General features: G+C 41.3%; 2 gene segments (V, D, J or C); both read right to left on the minus strand.

The window, feature by feature from the left end:
- Positions 1 to 1,307: 1,307 nt before the first annotated feature.
- LOC130884692 (T-cell receptor alpha chain V region CTL-F3-like) lies at positions 1,308 to 6,793 on the minus strand. The segment is given in 3 exon segments: positions 1,308 to 1,466; positions 6,245 to 6,624; positions 6,742 to 6,793. Coding segments are annotated over 3 exon segments (591 nt in total).
- A 7,215-nt stretch (positions 6,794 to 14,008) lies between these two features.
- Positions 14,009 to 14,621, minus strand: LOC130884694 (T cell receptor alpha variable 22-like). The segment is given in 2 exon segments: positions 14,009 to 14,395; positions 14,570 to 14,621. Coding segments are annotated over 2 exon segments (439 nt in total).
- Between the last annotated feature and the right edge of the window lie 1,301 nt (positions 14,622 to 15,922).

Consider the following 15,922-nt stretch of genomic DNA (forward strand, 5'->3'; position numbering starts at 1 on the left):
GTCTTGGTTCCACTGTAGTTAAGTTTTACAACCTAAGTGAATGCATAGCCTTAACCCTAAACTCTGTACACTTCCATGCTCCTGACCCAGGGTAAAGCATATGTGTATGTATGTTATGGTAGTAATTGCTAGAAACAGCAAACATAGGTTGAAATCAATCTTATAAAATAATATCTGTTATAAATGTTAAAGGCAGCATATAGAGATTATTTAATGATGTTTGTTTGTTTGTTATCTGAGCCATTTGGTGCCAGTCAGAGTCAATGACTTATTCCTTTGTAAATGCTATTAAAGATTTATGTAAGCTCTTTTCATTTCTCTTTTCATCTTCTTCCATTCCTTCTCCATGCAATGATGATTTCTGTGCTGTTCAATAAATATAGATCAGAGCTCTTTGTTGGAGACAAACCTACACAGACACAGGAACAAACAACACAAGACAGCATTCAGGGGGACACAGATTTAGACTCATACAACAGACAGATACAGATGTAGAACTATGGAAGTCAAGGAAAGGGAGAAGCAGAGAATTCAAATCCAGACTAGGTCTTAAACCAAAGGGAGTGTTTTTAAACTTCTTTTTCTTAAGATGACACTGAAACATTTTGGGTACTCTGAGGCTATTATTAATACATTCAAACAAATATAATGTTTATTTTAATAGACACTCCCATTATAACAAAGGTTTGTGATATAATTGATTGTTAAATGACCACATAAGAAGAAAGTCCATTGAAGATGTTAAGGTAGGCGTACTGCATGCAGAGTGATAGGGGCAGCAGAGCTGCTGTGCTTTTGCGTATGGAGAATGCACGGGACAACACACTTGAGTTCATAACATTAGAGGAATACATTTTGAAAGATTCACCATAAAGATGACTGCTTGAGAAATGAGACTTGTAATGAAAAGCAAACATACAATTTCCTCAAAAATAACTCACAGCCAACTTTATGCCAACTCAGTTCATCACTGTCTCAAATGGTGTTGATGCAACTAATGTCCCCCAGTTTGAATAGAATCCTGAAGGGTAATTGAGGTTGAATTTTGACTTGGGTAAAAATGCTGTCCTTCAGGAATCTGATCTTTCCTTTGCAAAATGAGAAACAAGACCATGGCAGCTCAGATCTATTCTGTAGGAATGGAGCATTTTCCAAGATTCCACTCTGTTTGTGCTGTTGAATTTACGGAATGTGGCAACTCCCTGAGAGTGTCTGATGTTGGGACCCTGGTCTCTTACTCTGTAGTTTCAGGTGGTTTATGTCCAGCTCTGCACTTGTGACTCAGGGCAGAGGAGCACCCAGCTACCTCAGTCCCATAGTGAGAGGATCCTCCGGTAGAAGGAGTTTCCGTCCTTCTCACACTCAGTTTGAATGTCTGTCATAACTGTGACAGACTGACTTCCTGGTGTGAGCTTCAGGAGGCACTGGAGATGCAGATGAGGGTGTTGTACTTCCAGGAAAATACCCTAAGGGACAGGAATGAGTAGCTGCTACCCCTCAGCTCTAGAGTAGCTGCAACAGCTGCACTCAGATGCAGCCATCAGGCTGGGGCACCAACTGGGCTCTGCATCCTCCTGCAGCAACAGTGCTGTGGGAGCAGCTCAGCTGAAAGGAGGTCTCTGGTCAGAGTGAAACAGCACAGCGTTCTTTGTGGAGATGAGACTCTAAAGCAGAGTGACAGTGAGCAGCAGTGCTGCTCTGAGCCTCAGGATGCACAGCAAGGTCACCAAGGGGAACAAGAAGCAGCTCACTACTGCCTGGAGATTCCTGGGAAGTGAATACAGCCTGGGGAGTGGAGAGGTAGACAGGGGGATTTAGAAACCTTCTTCACAGCAACCTTGATTGAACTATTGGAATAGTAAGTCTTGGTTGGTAATAGACCTGTGGCTGGTGTCTGAGAGTCTTTCTGTTACTATCTAATAAATGTTCAGTCAAAACAAATATTTAAATGTAAAGAAATTGGGTTTTGTGTCTTTGACCTAATTTGCATAAAGGCCCTTTCCCTGTTAGAGAGCAGTGCCCCCTACGGGCCAAACATAAACACAATTTCACAATTTCAATGTGCTGCTTTCTCAAGTCATTGCCTTTCCTGTTCTTCTAGAATTGATTCGCAAAGCTTGATGATATTGTGCAGAGCATGACCCATGCTTTCTAAGCCATGAAATTTGTGACCTCTACAAAAAGAAGAGTATAAAAAATAAACAAAAAATGGACACAAACTGTTTTAGTTAGACTGAAGAAGCAAGCTCCACCGGAAGCAGAAGCCAGGAGCAAATCCAGTACCGGGAGTAACAGTTACCATTCAGTGGGGCAACTTTGTGTCAAAGGAGGAAAACAAAGGACAGAATCCTTTCCTGACAGCTCAGGTGCACAGTGTAGTAGCAGTGAGCAGTGAGAGCAGAGAAAAAAAACTCGAAGCAGTGTTATACTCAGTAATATACGGAAAGGAGTTACAGATTCCAACACCAGAAACTGTCTGGAAATGAATGAACATGACTTCGAGTTCAGGAATGAAAAAACAAAAGTTGTAATGTAAAACAGCTTTAGTTAAAAGCTGTGAAATCTTGATGGCTAAACATATGTGTACTACAAAGAGACCATGAATTGCATGAGAAAGTTTAATCTAATTATTCATCCAGGCCAGATACAAAATATGTTTATGGTATCTTTATCATCACCTGGAAAATGAAAATTGTAATTGAGGGGTATTTGGTGAAGAACAGTCTTTAAAACGCTTTACTTTTTGAGTATAAGTTAAAATTCAAGAGGTCATAGGCCCTACTGGGAATTACTATTGTCATTTTGCTAAATGGTCATGTCAAACCACCTTCTATGTGTGTGTGTATACTCACATCCTCCACTTCGGTTGGAGTATGTGTCTCAGGAAATTTCTATAATGAAGGATTTTTATAAATCCATCCCACTTTCCTTCTTCTTCCACCCACTTACCTGAAAATTCCATTTTTCTTAATAGTTGAATAATATCCTACTATGTAAATGTACCATATTTTCACAGTTCGCTCATCAGTTGATGGGTATATAAAGTATTTCCAATTCCTACTGATTATGAATAGAGAATTAATGAACGCAGAAGAACAAATATCCCTGTAGATATAGACTCGATTAAATTATAAAGAGTGATATAGCTAGATCTTGTGGTAGATCTATGGTCAGCATTTGGAGGAGCCTCCATACTGATTTCCATATTATTTGTGCTCATTTGCATTCACATCAGCAACGAGTAAGTTTTCTCCCTCATGTCCTCTCTCAGCTGGTGTCCTGGACCTCTGTTCTTACAATCCCTCCTGCTCCATTTGTATGGTGTTCCCTGGCCTTAGGTGTAGCAGTTGCATTGTAGATGTATTAACTGGGACTAGGCTTCACAGACATTTATTTTCTGCCTTTTGACCAGTTCTCAAACCCTACAGTAGTTTCTATCTGCTTCAAAATGAAATTTCTTTCATTAGGACTGAGCCGTACACTTATATGTGTGTATAATTACATGTATTTAGAATATAATTAGAAGCTGAATTGATTTAGGAAAGTGGCCACAGTAGGTTCTCTAGGGTCTATGACCTCTTCATATGTGGGTGGTTCACTAGGTTTACAGTACTGGGCTTAGTATCCTTCCTATTGAGTGGACTATATGTCCAATATGATATATATATATATATATATATATATATATATATATATATATATATATATATATATATATATCCATTTTTACCAGGGGAAAGTGCTACTACTGCATCCTGGTAGATATCTTGCCATTGAGGTCATTGTTTTGGTTTATAGTCTTTAAGACTTGGTAGGTATCCCTTGGAATCTTGAATATACTATGAGAACTTGCTCTTAAATGAGATCATTTCTAGGTAAATTCCTCCAAGCCCCGTGTCTGAAGAATGTACTCTTTGCAAAAGAGTCTTAGTTTCAAATTGTATGAGCCAATCAAGGGTAATGGAAATTGCCTGTTTTGTTTGGAAGAGACTCTTGAAACCCCTTACTAGAAACTTGAAGGGAAGTTTTCATGCCTGGCACTGGGGCTATTATTAGATTTAGCCTTCATTCTAGGTCCATCAAGCACTCATCTTGAGATTCTATTCTGTGGGGTGCCATTTGAAATAGAGTTCAGGAGTTCAGAAATGCAGTTTAACATTCCATTTTGGTCCCTAACCAATAAGACAGAGTGTATTTATTTATTTATTTATTTATTTATTTATTTATTTATGTTTTGGTTTTTCAAGACAGGGTTTCTCTGTGGCTTTGGAGCCTGTCCTGGAACTAGCTCTGTAGACCAGGCTGGTCTCGAACTCACAGAGATCCGCCTGCCTCTGCCTCCTGAGTGCTAGGATTAAAGGCGTGCGCCACCATCGCCTGGCCTGAGTGTATTTATTTTTAAGCAGATAGACCAGTTACTGTGCTATGATCATTACACATTCTACGAGTTTATTGGTTTTCTAAATTCTTCTCTCATATACTACATTCCTACAGCAGTCCCATTACTTCTCCCCCATAAAAAGTTTTCCCCCGCCGCTCCTTTCCCCAGATCCACCCCCATCTGTCCTTCCTCAGAAAAGAGTAGCCCTCCCAGGGACATCAACTAAACATGACACAACAAACTACAGCAAACCCAGACACATACCATTACATCAAGGCTATATGAGGAAAATTGTCCCATAAGCAGGCAAAGGAGTCAGAGACAACTCCCACTCCCATTGTTACAGATGCTACAAAGACACTAAATTCCTCAGCCATAACATATGCAGAGGGGCAGATCCCTGTAGGTTCCCTGACTTCTGCAGGCCTGCATGAGATCCAGATAGTCGTTTCTGTGGGCTGTGTTCTTGTGGTGTCCCTGACCACTCTGATTCCTCTGGTCATTTCTTCCCCTCCTCTGCAGGACTCCCCAAACTCCCCCCAATATTTGGCTGTGGGGCTCTGCATCTGCTCCCATCAGCTTCTAAGTGAAGACTCTCTGATGCCTTTGATGATCATTCTGCTAGATTCCATCCAGTCCAAGACATGTACATTTTTGCAGCTCTTTGTGTACACAAACATGAAACTTTCTTGAGGGACCTCATTGCCTTTGATTTCAGATCGTTCTTCCCTTATAGAGAGATAAATATGAGCACTAGAGCATGTTACTCTAAATCAGTATTTTCTTTACAGAATTGAGATGGATCAAAACCTTGGACTCCTTTTCTATGTTTCACAGAGTTATAAGAGAACCCTAATTATCAGAGTACTCTAATCCCAGATGAGTGACTAAACCATGTGCTGAGAATTTAAGTAAAGTGCAGTAGAGGATGAGAGTGGACATGAAGGGGAAAGGATTTCTCAAAAGAGTCTTTCATAAACAGGTTGCCTCCTACATGATGTGTAGGAAAGAGAAGGAGCTTCTCTCAGGGCATCATCTTGAGAGAGCCAAGAGCTCTATTTCCTGAGCAGCTGCACAAAGTGAAGGCTGTTGGGGAGTGTGAAGGTTACAGTGAGAATGGTCCTCAGAGGATCTGAATATTTGGTTCCCAGTTGGTGGACTGTGTAGGAAGGGTCAGTAAGTGTGGCCTCATCAGAGCAGGTGTCACTGGTGGTGGCTTGGGAATCTCAAAGCCCAAGCTGGGCCCAGTCTTTCCCTCTCTGAGACTATTGTTTATGATCAGAAAGAAGTGCTCACCTACTGATCCATGCTTTCCTGCCTGCTACTATGCTCACCACCATGATGGTCATGGACTCACCCTCTGAAACTGTATTCAAGACCTCAATTACATGATTTCTTCTGTAAGTTGTCTTGGTGATGGTTATCTCTACAGCAATAGAACAGTAACTGAGACTAGAAGTCAACCTGAACCCTCTGTAACATGGACCATGTAGAGGAAGAATCTAAGTAACTTGTGGAGTGAGACTGAAGGAGATTTTCAAAGATTGGAGTCTATGTTCCTCATTTGGTCATAAATTTGCAGGCTAGTAACAAAATATTGTAAGAGAAGATCAACCACTAAATTTTGTAAGACATATTGGTAGAGATAAATCCTGTCAGAATTTTCCAGGAGATGTTTTCTGTGAGAGGTCCTCCACGTAGGGAGAGAACAGCATTTCTGTGGAACAAAGCCCAAGTTGTCTCTGGCAATGACTTCCATCCTATCCTGTCAGAGTAGCCACAAATTCCAAGTTTTCTAGGTCTTTGATCTGAAAGTTGTTTCTGCATTTCAGGAGGCTGAGTAAACCCCATTTAGAGACATACCCGGCCCTCCCTCACAGGGCCACTCCCCTCGGCCCTCAGCCCCCTTGGTTTGTGTGCAGCTTCCCCTGTAGTCTCCTTCACTGTGTCACCCACAGCACAGTAGTACAGGGCAGAGTCCGACAGCTGCACTGAGGGCTTCTGCAGGTGGAAGGAGCTGTTGCTCTTATGGAGAGTGGCATGGAACCCTTGGTGCTCTGTCCTCTTGTTGTCTGTGGTGCTCCACAGAAGTCGCTGAGGGGCTTTGTTGGGATATTGCACGTACCACAAAGGGAAAGAACTTGAGTAAGTAGTCTGATAGGTGCAGTTCAGCATCACAAGTGACCCCTCTGTGACAGTAACCAGGCCTTCTGTCTGGGACACTGAGTCTCCATTGCTACTCTCTGAAAATAAATAATAAATAAATAAGAAAAAACTGCTTTTTGTTCAAAGAAGTAGGTAAAAACTTTCATAGTTCTAAGAAAATGACATCATCAGCACTTAGGGTAAATGTGACTTACTGAGCATTAACAGGAGCACCAGGACCGAGCAGGTGTCAGGAAGCATGTTCATAGAAGTCAATGACACTTGGTTCTTGAGTTCACCAAACTCACAGGCAAGTCTCCTCAGGACCTTACTGAAACTCATAAACAAGGACTTCCTTCTGCACAGTGACAGTCTGTGATGCAAAACCACCACCTGGATGAGACATTAACTCCACCTGAAGAGGCATCGCCATCTGCTGATTTCTGTTCAAACAACACCACAGATGTCTGCACAACACACGGTGAATGAACTTGAAACCTCACCCAAAGGAGGCAGGTCTCAAGTCCCCAGTGGGTGCCCGAAATCACCAGTGTTACTGAACTATGTGCATCCTTTTGTATTTAGTGTGATGAATATACATAAAATAAGACACACACACACACAAACCTACACATTTCTGATAAAATTTATCTACTTTTTCTCATTTTATTAGTTTTTAGAATATATTATGCAATTAATTTTGATCATGCACACCTGCTCCCTTCAATCCTGCCAGACCCATCCACTCTTCGCTACAAACACAGTTTTGTCCACCCATTTAAAAAATAAAATGCATCAAAGTTTGCATTACAGGATGTGCTACCCATATACACTTGGAAGTGTGGTCTTCACTGGAGGGTGGTCTATGCACTAGGAGATTTACCTTTAGAGAAATCCAAGTCTCTCTCCCAGCAGGTACGAACTTCACAAGGCTTCTTAGCTAAAGGTAGGAATGAGCACCTTTACTTCTTGATCAAATTTTGTCTGGCCTGGTCATCTGCAAAATGTATGTGTGCTGTAAATCTCTGTGAGTTAATGTGTGCAGCTGCCCTGCTGTGTCCAGAAAACACCATCTCCTAGTAGTCATCCCCCACATTTGGCTCTGACATTTTTTTTTTCATCCCCTCTTCCTCAGTGACCTCTGACCTTGGGAGGAGGTTGTGTTATGGAGATCTGCCATCTGGGGCTGAGTGTGCTACATCATCTTCTCTGAGAAACAGTGAGTTCTGATTATCTGTGACAGTAGTTAAGTCTACAACCAGGGAAAGGGAATGACAAAACTGTGTTTCAAATTTTAAAATACTTTTTGAAAACAAAGGAGAAAAATCTCCAAAAGTTTTTTAGTTACTTGAAGCTAACTTTCTTATTTTGTGTTTTTAACGTCAACATTATAGTTGACACTTGCCCACTAACAACTGGCATATTCTCCTTAGAAAACTGTGACACCGGATGTGGACGGGGCTCCAGGCTCTATGACAGGTTAGAGGACAGACTGCAGGTGCCTAGGGAGCATTGTGTATCTGTGGCACAGAAATATATGGCAGAGTCTTCAGGCTGGGCATCTCTGATGTGCAGGGAGAAGTGTTTGGCTCTCTTATCCAGTAAAACTATCAGTCTTTCACCATGCTTTCTTCCCATATTTGAATGGATGTCAACAATGAGCTTAGGCTGCTCTCCAGGTCCTTGCTTATACCAAAGGAAGTTGTACGTGGTTCTGTCTACATATGTACAGTTGATGACAATGCTGGCTCCATCCTGGACTCTCAGGGTAGAAGGATACTGTTCCACCTGTTCTCCTTGACTCACCCCTATACAGAAAGACAGAAATAATGGAGAAAGTTGGTCAGGTCATCACTTTACCGAATTATCTTTTATTTTTTAAATAGTAACAGAGAAAATTTGACTAAAATGGAGTTCCTCCTGGATGTGTCAGAAATGCCCACAGATTATTCCTTGGCTCTAAAGTCTTAACTCGCCATGCCACTGCAGCCACAAAAAACATGAATAAAGAAGGAACATATGTCTTATTATTTTCTTCATTAGTCCAAATAAATTAAGGCCCAGTATAAATTGTGATGACTCGCTGGTCAGCTACTGATATCAGGATGTTGTTCTTTCTAAGGAACAATTCTACCTTTCGAGTCATCCACTCAGCCACTGAGAGAAAGGCTGTGCTTCTGCCCTAAACCTGCACCATCAGCATTCAAGGAAGTGAGTCCTGTGTATTCTCCCCAGTAGCTGAGGTCGATCCCGGGAAACTCCACACAGTCACCTTGCTTTGTAAGCGGATTGCCTTATGTCTCTTCTGGGATTATCAACCTTTAGGCACCTTAAGACAAAGTAATTTCGCTCCAAATCTACAAAGAAACCCTGTCTCGAAAAACAAACGAACAAAAAATAATTTCTAGGAGTCCTGCAGTGCCCCCTAGTGGATGTACACCCCTAACAAAAGTGACTTGACGCCATTTCCACAACTCTCACTAAACCCACCCAGATCTCTTCCTGATGAAAGAAATGCAATTGGTAGGAAAACATGACGGTTTAGATGGAATTCTCAGAAAAAATAAAAATGGCTAAAAAAATCTCAAAATTGTTTACCATCATTAGCAATTAGGGAAATATAAATTAAAACAACTTTGAGATGTCTCTTCACAGTAATAGAAAGCATAACTAAGACAATCATTAAATAAAGAATAACCATACTACAACTCACAGACCCTGAAAAGGTAAGTAGCAAGTAGGTCTAAAGGGGGAAGGCACGAAGCTCACTGTGAAGATGAAATAGAACAGATCATTGATGGTAGATGGGGGAGGGCTCTGGATGGGGATGGGAACGGGAGGAATCAGGTAGTAGGGGGATGGAGTATTGGGAGAGACAACTGGAATCAGAGGCATCTCTGGGATGAGTTAGAAACTTAGTGCAATGAAAACTCCCAGGAATCTATGAGGGTGACCCTAACTAAGACTCCGAGCAATGGGAGAAACAGTGCCTTAATTGGCCATCTTCTGTAACCAGGTAAGACTTTGAGTGCAGGGACTTGGACACCAATCCATCCACAAAAACTTAGACCTACAGTTTGTCCTCCCTTCAAGATGTTCATGGGTAAATGTCACAATGAAATCGTGGGACTGACAAGCCAATGACTGGTCCAGTTTGAGACACATACTGTGAAAAAGAACCCACCCCTTAGAATGCCTGGAAGTCCACAACCCAGAGTCTTGATAACCCACAGATCTAGAATAGAAGCAAACACAACTAGAAAATAAAGTCAATGAAATGATTCCTAATGATATTCTGCTATACTCATAGATTGTTGCCTAGCCCAGTTGTCATCAGAGAAGTTTCACCCAGCGACTGATGAAAACACAGGAAGAACCCACAGTCAAATATTAGGTGGAGCTCAAGGAATCCTGTGGAGGACCTGGAGTAAGGATTGTAGGAGCCCGAGGGGTCAAGGACACCACAAGAAACCGACAGAATCAACTAACCTGGGCTCATAGAGGCTCACAGAGAATAAACAGACACCCAAGAAGCCTGCATGGGTCTGACCTAGGCCCTCTGTATATGTGTTACAGTCGTAAAAATCTCATTGTATTCTTATAAACAAAGACCAAGTTAAATAAATCTAAGAATATACCTATGGAAAAAATTAGAAGTTAGTAAAATGATCTGCTCTGGAAAGGTTTTGGTCTTCATGTGGGTGAGAGAGGGTAGAACACATTCTAAAGCTTGTATGGAAGACATACATTCAAGAAAAAGCATTTTGATGACTCTCATTCTGAGTTTGGATAAACATTTAACATCTTTCTCATATGTAATTTCATAGATGAAATATAAATATTAAACTCAGTTTGGCTTTTATGTTGATATCAACAAGGCATCGAGTGGAAGTGGAGAATAAATAAAACAGCATCTATGAAAGCAGGGAGCCTCTGTGCTATAAATACCAGGAGTTAAGAGACCATGAGGAAGCTATAGCACAGAGAGGATTGTGTTGTGTATGTGACATCATCACACGTCCATTCACAGTCCAACAGCAGGCAATGGTCCATGTTCCACAAAGTCTCCAGAAAGGACTGAGGATGTAGTTCAGTCAGTAGAGTGCACCTCCAAGATACTGGCTTGGCTGCCTGTATGTATAAATTGGACATGGCACACACACGCACACACACACACACACACACCTGTAATTCCACCACTTGAGGGTAGAAGCAGGGAGATTAGAAATGGAAGGACATTTTAGCTATGTAAAAGCTGAGGTAGCAAGGTAGCAAAGTTGAGGTCAGTCTTGATACCTGAAACTGTCTCAAGAAGAAGGAAGAGGAGGAAGTGGAGAAGGAGGTAGAATCTAATCAAACGGGTTATACTTCAGTATCCAGGTGATTTTGTTGCTTTTTTTTGGTTTTGCATTTTGGTGTCTTCTCTTTTTTCTTTACTCTTTTCAGGCAGACATATATCCAATATCTGTGGTGGATATATTTCATGATGCCCTTTGGCCTCAAACCACAATAGTGCTAAACCACACTCACACTTTATTGTTTTCTCTGGTACATACGTCTGCATCTATGAAAAACTTCTATATTTTCATGTGAGGGAAGCACATTGTCTGCTCTTTTGCATATCTAGATCACAGCACCACACAGTACCAGAGTACCTGAAGAGTCATCCTGATGACACAGATGACTGCTCAGATGATGACACAGGCTGGCGGCACGGACAGCAGCGAGTTCCTAAAGAAAATGCTTCACCTCAGAACTGAGGGATTTTGGATACTACCAGGAAGAATGGGTGATTTAAAACAAATGAACTGCTCATTTCTGAAGTTTTTATTTGAAATTATAACCCACAAGTGAATACAAAAACTTCAAAACTAAAAAAGTTAAACTAGGATGAGGAAGAAGTCTGTGTATTTGCTGAGTGCCTAACTGCCTGCTGTATGGGGGGTGCTCAGGTGTCTTTCGTGACACACAGGCTCCTAATCTACATTCTAGGCTCAGCACTCAAGAACAGAAAATTGAAGCCTATTAAAGATGCCTGTGTGTCCAGACAAGACAGTGAAGAAAATAGTGTGAACACTGTTTCCCAGTTCAGTCACAGAGGATCCAGATGGAGGAGAAGACTGAGCTGGTTTCAAACCATAGTTGATTTTCCAGTGGAAAGGATATGTAGCACAGTTCTCTGCACAGGTCGTATCAATGTGGAAGGAGATTGGACCAAGGGTGGGTGACAGCCTTCGACATGTACATTAGAGAAGGTGATGTGACCTCAACATTGAAGGATAGCATATATCCTCATCATGTTCAATTGCAAGTTCCTATTTGTCAACACTATGGGCCAAGAATATAACAAAGGTAAAGAGCTCAATAAATGTGTGCATGTGTTCTCTAATGAAACTTAAGAAATGTAGGAGATGATTTACTTATTTTAAGTAATAATCTCTAATTTACCTAAGGATGTAGAAGAACCACAAGTGTCGCCTGCTCTGAAGCAGCACTGCCCCTCTATGGACAAATAGGAAGGCCTTCACTCAACGGTGTCCTGAGCTTAGAAGCCAACACCTTGAAAAAAGGCATTGAATCTTTCTTTGGAGTCAAGATTTTTGAGATGGAAAGAGATTTTTGTCTGTGTTGAGGTCAGCTTAGCATAGTTTTTCTTCATTCCCCTTTCAGCCTTTTCTTTATGCATCATCATAATTCATAATCTTTCTATCTTGTCTAAAATTACTCTGTCTTTAAAAATGAGAAAAGGCTTTCATAAGAAATGAGGAAATGCCAATGTTTATTAATCACAGTCAAGCGTTATTAAATAATAGATTATTATATTTGACATGAGTCCTATCTTATTACAAGTTTTATATTGATCACTTGTACATATGGTGATTATTAAGACATAAATATACTTTTTACACCAAATATTATATTATCACCTTTATTTTTGTTATTACAATATAATAACATTAATTTCTCTTTCCCTTTCCTTCTTCCAAAATCACCCATATATTCCTCTTTGCTGTCTTTCAAATTTATGCCTCTTCTTTCACAAATCATTGTTAAATATAGATGAAAATAGATGGTTATCCTTAGATACATAAATACAAACTGTTCAGTCCAAATAATACTATTTGTAAGTACATTTTCAAGGCTGACCAATTAGTAATGAATAACCAATTGCTCTGTTCTTCTCTGGGAAATATTATTTCTCACACTCCCAGCATTCATTAGGTTCCAATACTTCGTTGTCCAGGATTGAGGCTCCGTGCACTTTCCTCCCTCCAGTTTAGCATCTCTGTTATTGTTGTCCTGTTCTTCTCAGGCTTAGACAGTCATGTTGGTGAGTCTTTATCAGTGTAGCTTCCAACAGTCTTAGGAGACACAATTTCACAACAAACGCCCTGATCTTCTGGCTTTACCATATTCCCTCCCCTTTTTGTCAATGTTTCCTGAACCTTAGATACAGGAGTTATATTGTAGTCATAGCAATTGTGACTAGGTTCTACAATTCTGCATCTTTACTGCTTCTGTTTCTGCAATGGCCTCTAGGTGTTAGCACAGTCATGGAACTTTGAGGGGAACCTACAACCACCACTTTACTAAACCAGCACAATCCCTAACTACATCCTAATCATTTGTCCTTATACATGCGTTACTTTACATAGGGTCTGCTCGTTTGGCTCATTTTATGATGAGACATTCATTATTTTTTATCGAGTTGTAAGACATTTTAGATATTATATTTAAAGTTACTTGGACAAGATACATGTGTGAGTACTTTCTCATAGTTGCCCGCCTCATTATTTTCTTAAAGATGTTCAGATGTCTGTCTAGAAAACATCATAACAATTACAAGCAAGTTAAATATAAAAATGGGTCTAAAATAATAAGTTAAAAGATTCTATAGTTTCAATTACCCCAAAGTCTTTTATAAATTAAATAACAACACAAAAACTTCAAGCAGCATTTTTTTTCATTGATTAATGTAGACCTGCGCACTGTGGGCATCACCATTACCTCTGTTTGAGTTCCTGACTTGATTACCACCAATGATGGACTATGACCACGAAGTGGAAACTCAATGAATCCTTTGACCTTTTAAGTTGCTTTTCTCAGAGATCTTTATCACATCAACAGAAAGGAAGCAAGAGCATCCAGCTGTCTGTACATTCTGTATGTTCCATGACTTGATGTTCTTGTTGCAGTTTGTTTTCTCCTCACTGACCCTGACCCTGTCCACAGTAGGGCTACTTGGAAGCCTGCCTTTGTCTTTCATTCCATTTTCTCCTTACCCTTTGTGAGTGCTGCATTGTGCATCCTAAATGATCACATTGACTCAATCCTTCCATCAGCTTCTCTGTTAGTTATAAGATGAACATTTATGATTCAGGAGACAGTATATATGAGAATTTAAAGACACAAATCCACTACTTAATGGTCAAAAGCTTACCTGAGGTTAAAACTCTACTTATACAGAAAAGGGATATTAAATCAAGCAGATGTTCTCTTGTGAGATTCTGATGTCTTATAACAGGGGAAGGCCACACCCACCCAGCTGAAGGTTTGTGTACTGGCTGCAGGTGTGTGGGAAGCACTGTGAATCCATAGCACAGAAATAAGTGCCTGAGTCTGTGGTCTGAATGGAGGAAATGTACAAAGAGCTGCGGCGTTCCTGAGTGACTGTCGTGGACTTCAGTCTTCCACTCTGCTTTGTTCCAGAAGGATTGAAGAACAGGCTGATGAGGTGTCCCCCAGGATTTTGGTAAAACCACTGCATTTGGGATACAGTGGTGGAAAAGTTGCACTGCAGCTCTGTGCTCTCTCCCTCCTGCAGAACCAAGGACTCAGGACTCTGCTTCACTTGTTGGCCTTTCACCCCTGATTAGAAACAGAAAAAGAGACACAGGGCAATGAGTATCCATGGAACCCTAAACTCATTTCCATGTCCTTTGAGAAGGTGGGAGCTCTGCAGAACCCCTGAACTGTTTCCCCACCCCTCCATGTGCTGAGCAGGATATTTTCTGTTTCCTGAATGTGGACAGCCACACTCACAGCAAACCTGGGTGCACAGCAGTCCCAGCAGAGAGCACAGCAGTCTCTTCATATTGCTTGTCTGGATTCTGGTGTCAGAAGCAAGTAATTAAACTCTGGGCTGTGATGTCAGGATGGCTGTTGAAGTGCCCCTCCTCCAGCAACCAGTCAGTTCCACCCAGGAACCCTGCCAGGCCAAACACTGCAGAGTTTCCTCTCAGCCTTATGAACCTTAAGCTCCTCCCAAACCAGACCTGGCTGAGAGTATGGGTGGAGCACAATGTTGGGAACATTTTGAGATGACCCTGGGGTTGAATGGATGTAGGGAATCCTAGATGCAGAAGAGGTCCAGCTCAGGGAGAACAAGCCTCAGCTGCAAACAGAGCCTGACATACTCAGAGAAACAATAGCTAAAGTTTTAACTCAGGAAACAGGTACATCAAAAGATCCTTTACCGAGACCTAAGGGATGGCTCAACAGATAAGGGTCCTTGTCCTTCCAGGAACCGTTAATTTCCTCTCTAGCAGTCACACCCGGTGGTTCACAGCTGCCTGTAATTCCAGTTCCATGGTCCCTCTTACTCTGTCCTCCTCAGGATCTACACACAAATATCACACATTTTGTCAACCGACTCTCATACTCATTATCAAAACTAACAAGAATCTTCACCTATGAAATAATTTAAGTAAAATAACCACTATAGAAAAAGAAAAGAAACAGGAACATAATGATACAGTAAATATAAATGTAAAGGTTTTAAAGTTTTCAAATACATTTTAACAATTGGAACACTCCTGCAGAGTCACGGCTTGTTCTAAATGTAGTTTAAAAATATGACCACATAGGAAGGAAGTGGGTTTGGGAGGCTAGTGCAGGAGTGCTGCATTCTCGGGGACAGGGCCAGCAGCTGCTGTGCTGTTGCACATGGTGAATGCTGGGGACAGTGCACTCGAGTTCATGATGCGTTTCAAAATTTTCACCATTAAGACGACTGCTTGAGAAATGAGACTTGTAAGGAAAAGAAAACACACAATCTCCTCAAAATTAACATACTGTCAACCTTACACCATCTCAGTTCATCACTGTCTCCTATTGGAGCAACAAATGTCTCCTAATCTTATAGGGTATTTTTGGTGAAATTTTGACTGAGGTAAAACACGCTGTCCCAGAAAACTGCTGTTTCCCTCTGGACCAGGCCCCCTCCCTGGGCCGAGTTCCCCACACAGCACCAGTGCTGCAGGAGGATGCAGAGCCCAGTTAGTGCCTCAGCCTGATGGCTGCATCTGTGCATCTGCAGCAGCCTTTCCGGGGCTGAGGGGCAGCTACTTATCTCTTGCCCCTCAGGGTTATAGTTCTACTGAAGGAAAAGTCAGA

Source organism: Chionomys nivalis, chromosome 12 (genome assembly GCF_950005125.1).
Source record: "Chionomys nivalis chromosome 12, mChiNiv1.1, whole genome shotgun sequence".
Classification (NCBI taxonomy): Eukaryota; Metazoa; Chordata; class Mammalia; order Rodentia; family Cricetidae; genus Chionomys; species Chionomys nivalis.